General features: G+C 41.9%; 1 protein-coding gene across 5 annotated transcripts in view; it reads left to right on the top strand.

The window, feature by feature from the left end:
• LOC126214844 (uncharacterized) overlaps positions 1-13,780 on the top strand; it is a 99,746-nt gene that overhangs the window by 70,657 nt on the left and 15,309 nt on the right. For all 5 annotated transcript variants that reach the window (XR_007542071.1, XM_049941474.1, XM_049941475.1 and 2 more), the window contains 2 exons: positions 6,690-6,869; positions 12,330-12,554. Coding sequence is in view for 4 of the 5 variants with exons in the window: in XM_049941474.1 (XP_049797431.1) it covers positions 6,690-6,869; positions 12,330-12,554 (405 nt within the window). In the remaining variant the exon portion in view is untranslated. The remainder of the gene's footprint in view (positions 1-6,689; positions 6,870-12,329; positions 12,555-13,780) is intronic.

Here is a 13,780-nt window from a genome sequence, read left to right as displayed (position 1 = left end):
GCAACTTGTTTTAAATGTTCAGAAATGTAAAATTATGCACTTCACAAAACGAAACAAAAAAAAGTAGGGTCCTATTTCCATAGTATCAGTGACTCACAGTTTGAATTCGCCAACCTGTACAAATACCTGGACTTAGTGATTTGTAGGGAATGAAACGGAATGACCACATAGGCTCAGTTTAGGGTACAGCAGGCAGTGGACTTAAGTTTATTGATACAATACTGAGAAAATGCAATTAGGCTACAAAGGAGAGAGTGTACAAGTCCTTCATGCAACCTGTTCTAGAATATTGCTCAGGTGTGTGGGACCCATACCAAATAGGACTAATGGGGTCCTATTGTATGTATACAGAGAGAGGCAGCATGAATGGCACAGGTTTGTTTGGTCCATGAGAGAATGTCACGGAGTTGCTGAAGAAAATGAACTGACAGACTCTGGAATATGCACCTAAACTGCCTCAAGTTTCAAGAACTGGCTTTAATTGATGACTCAAGGAATATACTGCACCCCCCCCCTCCCCCACCACCACCACCACCACCACCACCATGTATCACCCACATAGGGATTGTGAGGACAAGATTAGATTAAGACATGGACAGAGGCAACAGAGGCATTTAAAGACTCATTCTTTCTGTGCGCCATACATCAGTGGAACAGGAAGAAACCCTAATAATTGGTAAATGGCATGTACCCTCTGCCATGCACTTTAGTGAGTTGCGGGCTATGGATGCAGATGTAGATTCTGCGTTACATAGGGGTGTCTGAATAGTATTGATCAGAGAGTGTATTTGTACTCCAGCTCTCAAGATTGACCTGAAAGCTAGCAAAGCTTTAAATTAATCAATTAATTAATTTTCCCCCCTTCTGTAGAGAACTCAATACATCTACTATCCAGTGGCTTCTGTTCTTTACTCATAAATTATTTACATTCTGCCAGAGCTTTCACTACCATATTTACTAGGTAAACATTAAATTACTATCCAGGTCTAATTACATTAGACACACATTTTCTGTGGAATTTGTTGAATAAAGCTTCACTACTAAAGAGACTCGGCTAACAGTCCTGTAGTGGCATTAATTTGTTAAGATGACTGTCATTATTGGAGAATTGGCATTGCCCTAATATGGTGGATGTAAGGGATGATGTTCGTTAATAATGGTACCTAAGGCAACTTTTTTTTTTTTTTTTTTTTTTTTTTTTTTTTTTTTTTTTTTTTTTTTTTTGCTAGTGTACAGAGAGTCTGAATGAACTTCTATCCTAACAATCACAGTAACAGCTTTCTTATGACAAATTTTCACTGTGAGGCACACCCAAACACATGCCCATACTGAAAAACTTATGCATGCCTGTCACTGATTGGCTGCCATTTTCTGACCTGTGATTATTAGGAACTTTGTTCAGTTTGATATTGTCTACCCTTCTCTGACCTAATGATCAGCTTCTTTTTTAGCACCCTTTATAATTATCTTTTTCACTCTCAGTATACACAATTGGTAATCGGTCAGGTATGTCTAAAACCAATCTACACTAAGTATTCAATATTTGATACATTCAAACAGTGGAAACCCCAGGTAGGAAAATCAACAATGTAGGAAAAGACATATGGCCACTTACCATAAGGAAGACACATTACGTTGCAGACAGGCACAGTTAAGGCTATGTACACATGATAGCGTTGAACTCCAGTTTAGCCATGGAAGTTGAAGAGGCAGCATGTCTTTGGATTACGCATCGCAGGCTTAAAGAATGGAGACGAAGGCAAAGACAGTACTGGGTACATCCGATTTTACATGACAAATTAACTCGTGGATCTTTTGTAACTCTGCACCTAAATCTATGAAAACATGGGCCAAAGTTTTTTACGAGGGCAGTTCAATAAGTAATGCAACACATTTTTTTTCTGAAACAGGGGTTGTTTTATTCAGCATTGAAATACACCAGGTTATTCCCTAATCTTTTAGCTACACAACACTATTTTTCAACGTAATCTCCATTCAATGCTACGGCCTTACGCCACCTTGAAATGAGGGCCTGTATGCCTGCACGGTACCATTCCACTGGTCGATGTCGGAGCCAACGTCGTACTGCATCAATAACTTCTTCATCATCCGCGTAGTGCCTCCCACGGATTGCGTCCTTCATTGGGCCAAACATATCGAAATCCGACGGTGCGAGATCGGGGCTGTAGGGTGCATGAGGAAGAACAGTCCACTGAAGTTTTGTGAGCTCCTCTCGGGTGCGAAGACTTGTGTGAGGTCTTGCGTTGTCATGAAGAAGGAGAAGTTCGTTCAGATTTTTGTGCCTACGAACACGCTGAAGTCGTTTCTTCAATTTCTGAAGAGTAGCACAATACACTTCAGAGTTGATCGTTTGACCATGGGGAAGGACATCGAACAGAATAACCCCTTCAGCGTCCCAGAAGACTGTAACCATGACTTTACCGGCTGAGGGTATGGCTTTAAACTTCTTCTTGGTAGGGGAGTGGGTGTGGCGCCACTCCATTGATTGCCGTTTTGCTTCAGGTTCAAAGTGATGAACCCATGTTTCATCGCCTGTAACAATCTTTGACAAGAAATTGTCACCCTCAGCCACATGACGAGCAAGCAATTCCGCACAGATGGTTCTCCTTTGCTCTTTATGGTGTTCAGTTAAGACAACGAGGGACCCGGCGGGAACAAACCTTTGAATATCCCAACTGGTGAACAATTGTGACAGCACTACCAACAGAGATGTCAAGTTGAGCACTGAGTTGTTGGATGGTGATCCGTCGATCATCTCGAATGAGTGTGTTCGCACGCTCCGCCATTGCAGGAGTCACAGCTGTGCACGGCCGGCCCGCACGCGGGAGATCAGACAGTCTTGCTTGACCTTGCGGCGATGATTACACACGCTTTGCCCAACGACTCACCATGCTTTTGTCCACTGCCAGATCACCGTAGACATTCTGCAAGCGCCTATGAATATCTGAGATGCCCTGGTTTTCCGCCAAAAGAAACTCGATCACTGCCCGTTGTTTGCAACGCACATCCGTTACAGACGCCATTTTAACAGCTCCATACAGCGCTGTCACCTGTCGGAAGTCAATGAAACAATACGAGACGAAGCGGGAATGTTTGAAAATATTCCACAAGAAATTTCCGGTTTTTTCAACCAAAATTGGCCGAGAAAAAAAATGTGTTGCATTACTTATTGAACTGCCCTCGTAATTACTTAAGAATGTCGATTGCATCCTTTGACGAGTTATTGAACATGGTTCATGATGATCTGGCACCTAGTGGGAACTACGTTAGGGATAGTATTTCACCAGAAGAGAAACTCGTAATCACATTGAGGTAAGTTTATTTATAAACTGATATTACATGTACGGTATAAATTATTGTATATAAAATAACAAATTGACAAGACATCAATTTAAAATTTTTATTCTTTCTTAAAGTAAAGAAAATCCTTCAGTTTTAGTACAAATCCAATATTTCAGAACTTTGTAGAGAAGTGCAACTACCTGCTGGTGAGGCGGCCTCTTGTGGTCGTCATGGGGTCTGAGCTGCATGTGTTGGAAAAGCTCCCAAGTGTACCTGGCCATATTGTATGTTGATGTTCAGACCCTGCTTATGAGGTGACCGGTACTTGTGGAGACTGAGAAGCTTGGGCTGGAAAAGCACCTGGGTATACTTGGCCATGTTGCATACTGGAGAATGGTTGGTAGTGCACAGGTCCACGTGTCTCATTAATCGCAGTTTGCATTGTAGAAATCTAGGGCTCTTTGTATTGTTTCAAGTAACTGAATTTTCGTTCTAATTTTACTGTGTTCAGGCACTTTCTTTAGTTCCTTGTACAGAGAGAGACAAATGAGTTTGTCCTCATCTTCGTTATTTTTTTCCATTTCTCTTTGTTCTCTTAGCAAAATACTTTTGTTTAAAATGTCTGAAAAATGTTTATCAACTGGATTTAACTTAATTTTTTTCCTTACTTACTGGGTTTTCGGTACTTTGTTCAGGCCTGTTCAAATCGTCGGTAGCTGCTTCCTCCTCCTCCAAGATGACTGTGTCCTGGCCATGGTCATCAAGATTACTGGTAGTCTCCTTATTACTTACTCTATTTTCTAAAAATTGGAGCCGTGAGAAATATATATAAGGAGTAGAGCTGCTTGCTCCAGATCCTGATATCTTGGTCTTCCTTCTTTTTAATTCTCTGGCAAAATTGTCACGCAGACTCTTCCATCTCTTTTGCAAAGTTGTTCCTAAAAAAAAGTTTGTAAACTTTGTAGTCAATTAACACAGTAAAAAATTAACATGTTTTTTTCCAGGTATCTGGCAACAGGATGTTCTTTTGCTGAACTTCATTACAATTACAGAGTAGGAAAGTCAACCATAGGGAACATGATCCGTCAAGTTTGTGCAGTAATATGGAACAAATTGAAAACAATTTGTATACCGCCTATGACAGAAGACAAGTGGGAACAAGTTAGTAACGACTTTCTAAAGTATGCCAACTTTCCTAACTGCCTTGGAGGACTGGACTGTAAACATGTTCGTATTGTGCAACCCAATGATTCAGGGTCCCTTTTTTACAACTACAAACATTTTCATTCAATTGTACTACTGGCTGTTTGTGATGCTAACTACCGTTTTTTGTTTGTGGATGTTGGTTCCTATGGCAAAAGTAATGATTCATCAGTTTTCCAGGAATCAATATTTTACAAAAAACTCATAGAAGGTACGTTGAATATTCCACAGGCAAAACCAATTTCAAAGGTGGACATTACACCATTGCTTCATGTTTTTGTATCAGATGATGCATTCAGTCTGTCGAAACATATCATGTGTCCACACATTGGAAAATTATTCTCTCATATTAAAAGAGTTTTAAACTACCGATCGTCAAGATCTCGCAGGTATATTGAATGTACCTTCGGTATTATGGCAAACAAATGGAGAATATTTCATAGGCCTCTAAATGTCAGTTTAGAACTTGCAGAAAGTATAGTTTTGGCATGTTGTGTGTTGCATAACTATATACGACAACGAGATGGGTACAGGTATGAAGATACATTTTATAAGGCGCCATTCGTTGACTTGTCTGGAGTAACTTCTCCACAGCCCAACATGTATGCAAAAGAAGTAAGGGACAGATTTGCTCGTTACTTCATCAGCGAAGGCAAGCTATCGTGGCAAGATAAAATGGTGTAAACAAGAGTGCAATTGCGAACACTTATGAGACAAGTATATGTTAATAATACAACATTACATTGCCCATTAGAACAATACAGTGTAATTATGAACAATTAAATATTTTTCTGTCATGCATTTCTCTGTAGATATTGATCAGATATTTGTAATAGACATCATGTTAACAACTTTCTGTAAATAAAATTAAGATAACATAAATAAATAGCTTTAGTTACCTTTGACAGATATTACATCCAAATAGGCTTTATCAGTAGTTACATATAACATGTTTATTTGTATGTTAATTATTCAATTTTACACATAATTATTCGCATTATGCTCTATTATAAGTAATGCTATTAAATAGTAACTGCTTTAACTTACGACTAAATTTAGAGTCAAAACGTAAAACAGTTACTTATGTGTAACTGTACTAATCTACTGTGTAGTTTCACCTTAATATTAAAGTTGCCTCTTACCAAGAATTTTCTTCTGTTCCTCTGAACAACCCTCTTCAGCAAACAAATTGCTGCCACGCTGATCTTTTTAATACTGTGTTCTTGTAGTCCGCACTTCCCATATCACAGGACGACTTTTCACTTCTTCAATGAAGATCTCAGTGTCAAACGACGTTCCTCCATGATGAGAGCACTAAAGCGCGCGCTAGACTGAATGCATGTGTACACCCAAACCCACTACTAGGAACTCGAGGCGCGCGGCGGACGCGCGATCCTTGAGGAACCTTCGAGACGCGTGTTACGATGCGGCGTCATTTCGAAGCGCATGTTGGATGTGTATGCAGTCAACGGTTTATTGTTTTTCAACAGCGCGTGTTGTAACGTGCTGCCCATAACGTGCGTTGCAACACTATCATGTGTACAAGGCCTAAGACAGTTACACAAAGCTTTAGGCCACAGCCTTCATCACCAATAGAGAAACACACACCAACACACCTCACACACACATGACTGCCAACTAAGGCAGCTCAAGCATTCTGGCCTGATCTGCCATAGTTGGCAGCTGTGTGCGTGTGAGGTGTGTTTGCTTGTGGTATCAATGGCATGTGTTTCACTGTTTCTCTTTTGTTGGTGATGGCTGTGGTCGAAATCTTTGTGTAAGTGTCTTTCAGTTGTGCCTATGTGCAACTTAACATGTCTTCTTTATGGTAAATAGCAATCTGGCTTTTCCTACATTGTTGACATTTGATACACAATCAGGCTTTGCGCCTCATATGTACAACCACAGTTGTAAAGAACACAAGTGTTCTAACAGTTCTACCTGGTCCAAATGCGATAAATGATCTGTGACCTATATATTTCAAAAAATGGTAGCATTGTCACCTAAATATTTTTGCAACAATTACTTTAGAGTGGTATCTTATCAGCATACCAAAGCAGTGAAAGTTGGTAGGCAGGGTGCATGTTAGGAGCTTGAGAGATTTTTCTAATTTTTACATATAGAAGAAAAATTAACATTCCATAACATGAACTACTGTACATACTTGATTGTTTTTTTTTTAGGACTGGTGGGCTGACAAAACTGAGACTGCTGGATCTGCGAGGAGCATTTTATCTGGACAACGAGACAGTAATTGCCATCAGCCACGGATGCCCTGCTTTGCGGGAACTCATTGTCAGAAATGTCGTGCAACTGTCTGACGCTGCCTTCTCCCAGATCTACCATCTGGAAGATCTTGATATGTGAGCAGTTATGTTGCTGACTTTTCCATGTAGAGCACACAAAGTAATGGGCTGAGCAATGGAAAAAAACTGGTGAAGCAGTCAACAGTTGTAATAATTAGTCGCTGATGCCGTGACCGAAATTGTGTTGAGTCATTGAGTCATGATATTAAATAAAAATACACTGGTGGCCATTAAAATTGCAGCACTATCAAGGCAGCCTCCAACAAATACCAGATTGGCATGTACTGTACGAAACATTCGGATATGCAAATGATCAGTATTTCAGCACAACCACACATAGTACAGATGGTCCAAAAGTCTGGCAACATCCTCATAAAATCCAAACATAGTAGAAAACAGTAAAACTAAAGTCTGCACACATGAGGAAGGGGAGGGACAAAAACTAATAGGCTATGACACCAACATGGCAGCCATCTTGGATTCAGCTCTAAGATTTCTACTGGAAGGTGATTGTGTGACATACCGGGCAGGTAGAGAATTTCACCAGAAAAACAATTATGTTGCTATTTTGAACATAGCTTCATTGATTCTCAAGGTATAACGAGTTGTGTAACATGTACCTACAAGGCACCAAAGGGAGTCATGTACCTACAAGGCATCAAAGGGAGTTTTAAACATTGCAAATCCCATGCCTTACAAGTTACATGTGTTTAAATGGTAGGTAACATTTACTCCTGCTCACGTTTTAAATGTCATTCCCTCATTTTCAGGTTACAAAAATGTCATTAACACAAGAAGAATGGATCGAAATCATCCTGGTGTCAGGAGAAAGACGAGCATTAGTCATTGCTGATGATTTTGACAGTTGTCATCTGACCAGACAGTGTAGTTGCCAAACTGTTTGCCAAATTCCAGGCAACAGGTTCCATCACAGATAAACCAAAAGTAGGAAGACCAAAATCTGCCACAGATTAAGGAGCAGCAGTGAGTGTGCTGGCATCGTTTGGAGAGAGACCGCAATGGAGCACTTACCGCCTGCCGCGAGAGTGTGGGGTTAGTTGTACCTCAATCCTGTGAATTTTATTGGAGCGCAAATGGCACCCATACAAAATTAAACTGAATGATAATGACCCAGACCGTCGGGTACAATTTGCAGAATGGATGACGCAGCAACTGCAGATAGATCTTTGTTTTCCTTATCAGGTACTATTCAGTGATGAAGTCAGTTTCTTTATCAATGTTGTGGTGAAAAAGCAGAATCACAGATATTGCTCGGACACAAATCTGCACTGGATTGATGGATCTAAGACAGTCGGCTCACATAAAGTGACAGCCAGCCTATTGTGGTGTGTGGGGTACCGAAGTGGTGAGACCATTTTCTATTGAAAATTCACTAACAGCCAACGGTTATGTGATCAAGGTGTTTCCTTAGCTATTAATGGAGGATGGGGCATTTCCAGAATTCTTCTAGCAGTTGGAGCCCCATCATGTTATGGACACAGTGTGAGGGCATACCTGTATGAGCACTTTCTCCAATAGGGTATTGGTTATAGGGGTACAGTGGAGTGGCCACCTCATTCACCAAGTTCAACTCCTTTGGATTTGTACCTGTGGTGTTATGTTAAAGCACTGGTTTATGCTGTGAAAGTATGGGTTATTGTTCATCTTAAGCAGCTCATTGTTGATGTCTGTCGTCAAATTCAGCCGGATAAGTTGATCAGAATTCATCAGGACTGGGCTTGGAGGATAGCATTAATACTCAGACATAATGGACAGCATATAAAACCATTTCTGTAATTGTTGGTGTTCTCTCGGGAGTGTGTAATGCAGCTTAATGCCTTTTCAGTACATAACACTCATGCTGCTGAGCGTATCACTGCTGCCACACATAATTGGTTATAACTCCAGAATGAATAAAGCTGTGTTCAAAATAACGTCGTCATTTTTCTGGTGAAGTTCTCTAGCTGTTTATATGTCACAGGACCACCTTCCCATTGGAAATTTTTGAGTTGAATCCAAGATGGCAGGTTTTAAGATGATCGCCACGTTGGTGACATAGCCTACAAGGCCCCCCTCCCCCTTCCCAGGGGGTCGCTGCTCTTTGGCGGGTTTGTTCTTGGCTATTGTGGGCAGCATGTTTTCTCTTCTGTGCTGCATGTCTGTCCTCTTGCTATTCCTTTTCCCCTTCCTTGGGGAACATTGTGTGGGGTGTTTTTGGGAATGTGTTCCACATTTTCAATAGCTGCCATGAGAACAGTCTCCCCACTGTTTTTCATTCCTTTTTTCCTTTCTTCATTCACTTTGTCATTTGAGGCTCATCATCTTCTTCTTCTTATTCTTTTTCCTCCATGTGCACTCCTGAAGGTTGGCCCACACGTCTAACGCATAACAGGTGACTGGGTAACATGTAATTCCTGACTCCTGGTTGACAAGTAGGGTTTGCACATACTCCCTGGTACAGGCCAGTCCCAGGGAGGGGTGATTGCCTGAGCTGCTACATTTCCAAATTGCCCATTGGTCCATCTGTCAGGTGTTCAGGATGCATGACCTGAAGTATGAAACAATCACCTAAGGTGGGTGAGCCCCCCTCTGAGGGTGGGTTCCCAGTTGGAAGGAGCACACCATTGGAGAAGCTGGCAATCGTGGTGGATTTTCTCGCAATGAGCCAATCATCATCTTCGCAGTCCAAGTCTACCAATGCTAACAGAATGAAGCTCCCGATTCAAAGACCCTCCCAGCTTCACCACGGTTCCTTGTGGTTTCACATACTGAAGGTGGTCAGTCCTTTGTCATGGTAAATCCATTTATTATTCAGGAAGGTGTTAATGCAACTGCTAACCCTGTGAAATCCTGCTCTTATTTATGCAATGGCACTTTGCTTTTGGAGACTACTTCTGATTCTCATGCACAACAACTACTTGCCGCTTTGCTTCTCCACAGCTATCCCGTACGTGTTGAGGCCCATAGAACTCTGAATTCTTCCCGTAGTGTTATTTACACTAGGTTTCTCAATAGTCTGACTGAGGCAGAAATCCAAACATACCTCTCTGATCAGGGTGTCATTGCCATCTATTGGATGATGAAAAAGGTAGCTGGATCCTTAGTGCCCACATGCAGTTTTTTTCTCACCTTCGATAGAGCAGTGCTTGAAAGATCAAAGCAGGCTATGAAGTTATCACAGTTCGGTCATATCTGCTATTCCTGGGGCTCATGCTCAATAGGAAACTTTCTTTGTCCTCCCATGTGTCTTACCTGGCCGCCAGCTGTATGCTGTCCCTCAATGTCCTATATGTCCTCAATTGTACTTCCCAGGGAGTGGATTGGGCCACCCTTCTCCATTTGTACTGATCCTTTGTTCGTTTGAAACTAGACTATGGGTCCAGAATGAGATTTTCACTCTGCAACGGAGTGTGCGCTGATATGAAACTTCCTGGCATATTAAAACTGTGTGCCCGACCGAGACTCGAACTCGGGACCTTTGCCTTTCGCAGGGAAGTGCTCTGCCATCTGAGCTACCGAAGCACGACTCACGCCCGGTCCTCACAACTTTACTTCTGCCAGTATCTCATCTCCTACCTTCCAAACTTTACAGAAGCTCTCCTGCGAACCTAGCAGAACAAGCACTCCTGAAAGAAAGGATATTGCGGAGACATGGCTTAGCCACAGCCTGGGGGGTGTTTCCAGAATGAGATTTTCACTCTGCAGCGGAGTGTGCACTGATATGAAACTTCCTGGCAGATTAAAACTGTGTGCCCGACCGAGACTCGAACTCGGGACCTTTGCTTTTCGTGGGCAAGTGCTCTGCCATCTGAGCTACCGAAGCACGACTCACGCCCGGTCCTCACAGTTGTGCTTTGGTAGCTCAGATGGCAGAGCACTTGCCCACAAAAGGCAAAGGTCCCGAGTTCGAGTCTCGGTCGGGCACACAGTTTTAATCTGCTAGACTATGGGTGTTTCATCTATACATCTGCATGTCCATACCTCTTATGCCTTCTCAATACTATCCACCATCATGGCATCCATGTAGCCACTGACACCTTTTACACTAGCCCAGTTAAGGATCTGTATGCAGAAGCTGCCAAACTACCACTGTGACGTTCTCCTCAGCAGATATCCATGCCGTTTGTCTGCCATGCAGAAAAACTATACAAATCATAAATGATAATTAATTGAAACCCTCAGCTGCCGACAGGTGTTGTCGATATACCTCGATGGGGACAGCTGAAAATGTGTGCCCCGACTGAAACCCAAACCCAGGATCTCCTGCTTACATGGCAGACGCTCTATCCATCTGAGCCACCGAGGGCACAGATGAATAGCGTGACTGCAGACCCACATTTCCAACTGTCCACAATCTACATACGTAATGTACCTAACAGGTATTTGCCCATCCACTCACTACTCGCGCACACTAATGAGTGGATGGGCAAATATCTATTAGGTACATTGTGGGCAGTTGGGAATGTGGGTCTCACAGGAAGCATGCAAGGGATAAGTCCCTGTAGTCGATGCAGTCCTCCCAACCAAACATCAAACGAACATCATGCCAGAACATGTTGAAGCTGTTCATATTCGAGCATACAAAGTAAGAATGATGCTAACATTAAAACCTACAGATCACTGATGGTTGTCTTGATCCAAATCTCTATTTCAACTCAAAGCACAATTTCACCTTAGCGGGTAGATGAACACTCAAACAACATGCTATTGTTAAACAGACAATCCCAGGGAATGCTTTTAGGTGCCTCTGCATTATTTGGAAGTAATGGATTGTAGATTGTAGACCTCATTTTCTTTAACAACACAGTCTCAAATGTGTGTAACAGAATTGTTGCAGACATTCATAGCACAGCTGACTGAGGAAGAACGAGAGTATGCACCTTTTCAGCAAGATGGCACTTTGGCACATACTACATGGTTTTCAATGTCATACGTTGATGAAACTTTGAGACAATAATGTACTGTTTCCACAGGTTTATAACCTTCCAAATCACCCAATCTGTCTACCCATGATTTGTATTTGTGCAGTAATTTAAAGGATAATGTCTACAGTAACAATCAACATACAATTGAAGAATTGTAAGCAAACATTCTCAGTGCCATTGCAGAAATCACATCAAATGAATGGGCATTAAGTTTCCACAAATGTGTGGAATTGTGCTGAGTTGTTTAGCAATGTTTCTGCTGAACATTTTCAGCACCACCTGTGAACTGTTGACCTATGGAATGTTCAGTACATTGTTTTTCATAATAATAATTTAGTAACCGGTTTTCTGTATTTTCAAAAAAAGAGTGAATTGCCTGCATGTTGTTTACAAGACGTGGGGCCTCTTTTTATTTTGGCCACCGTGTATATCTGTCATTCCCTCCAACCCTCATCTCCATTGGATTGGAGTTTAATTTTGTAACACTTTTTCTAGTAACTCTGTTTCACAGATTACAACTAGAAATAGAATTCATTAAATTTCCTCTGCCAACGTGTTCCCAAATATATGATAGCACACTTGTTTTTTCCAGACTGGACGTGTCAGGTTGCATAGGTCTCGGCAGAGCCTTCGTCCCCTGCCTCATCAGGCTACCGAGACTTCGCACATTGGTGATGGAACAGTTGGATTTTCGGAAGTTACGACCAGGTCTGAGCAGTATCCTCGAATTGTCCACTGTGCGCTGCCTGGTATTCAGCTATTCCCTTGTTACTGGAGTGCCGTTTGCCAAGTTTCCGAGAAAGCTCGTCAGTCTCAGGTAAGGAACTACATCCACGTGAGCATTTTGCATTAAACACATAAGTGGTAGGTAGAGGGTAGACAGAACTGCTGTCAGACTATTTTCCTACCATTCCATTTTCAAGTAATACATGTGAGAAATGAACACCTTAACATTCCCCTTTAAGTTCAGACTTCTTTTATTTTATAAGGGACAGTTAAAAAGTTTGTTTGAAGGCTGCGCACTCCAGAATCGGTACAACAATCGGGCAGAATCACAGTGAGCATTGAGGCAATCGTCCCACCGATGCACTGTGTTGGAGATAAGTGCTTGGTAAAACACTGTGCCCTATTGCACGAAAAGGTACATAACTGCCTGCTGCAGATCCTTGTCAGACACTATTCGTTGACCCTCTGAGTTCTTTTTTGAGGGATCAGAGGTGTCTTAATTGCATGGAGAAAGACCAGGACTATAGGGCGAGTGCTCGAGTGTCTCCCACTTGAGTCGGCATAACTTCTGCGGTGCGACATTTGTGATATGGGAACTCACGTTATCATGATGCAGCAGCACCCCTTGTCACAGTTTTCCACAGTGGAGGTTTTCGACAGATGTGCTGCCGTATAAACATTCTTCATTCTCTGATGAATGTCTACTAGTACTTGTCCTTCACCGGGCAAGAAAAGAATAATAGCACATTGGTCATGTTTGGACACATTTGTTAATAACGTTGCCACAGCTCACATTTCCTTATTTGCGACACACATCAGAAAAACACGAATGCCACATTAATCGCTTGCCTAGATGTCATTAAATTTCCTCTGCCAACGTGTTCCCAAATATATGAGAGCACACTTGTTTTTTCCAGACTGGACGTGTCAGGTTGCATGTCAGAGTTGCACTGTGTTGCATGTACGCTGCAGCAGTGCCCTCAAATGGAAGCTTATTGATTGTCACTTTCACGATGGTGTTCATTTATCTCCCTGTAGGCAGAGCCACAAAGCGTTTTTGACATTTGGAGGAGAAATTTGGTTTGTAATTTCACGAAGACTTCTTGCTGCAGAAAAAAATCCTGTTTTTTTTATAATGATTGTTGCCCCCAACTCACTTATCGTATCTGTGACAACTGTGAGCAATGTTCTGTATGTCTTTATACAAGGGTAGTTGTGTATGCAATTTCAATCCTCCACATTGCAATCAGACATTCAGATTACCCACCTACAGATGTGGATGCTGACTGTGTCATGTTACTTACCGCATTGTCAATG

This window comes from Schistocerca nitens, chromosome 12, assembly GCF_023898315.1.
Source record: "Schistocerca nitens isolate TAMUIC-IGC-003100 chromosome 12, iqSchNite1.1, whole genome shotgun sequence".
NCBI classification, from domain to species: domain Eukaryota; kingdom Metazoa; phylum Arthropoda; class Insecta; order Orthoptera; family Acrididae; genus Schistocerca; species Schistocerca nitens.
Note: the sequence above shows the minus strand (reverse complement) of the source record. Positions and strands in the feature narration are given on the sequence as shown.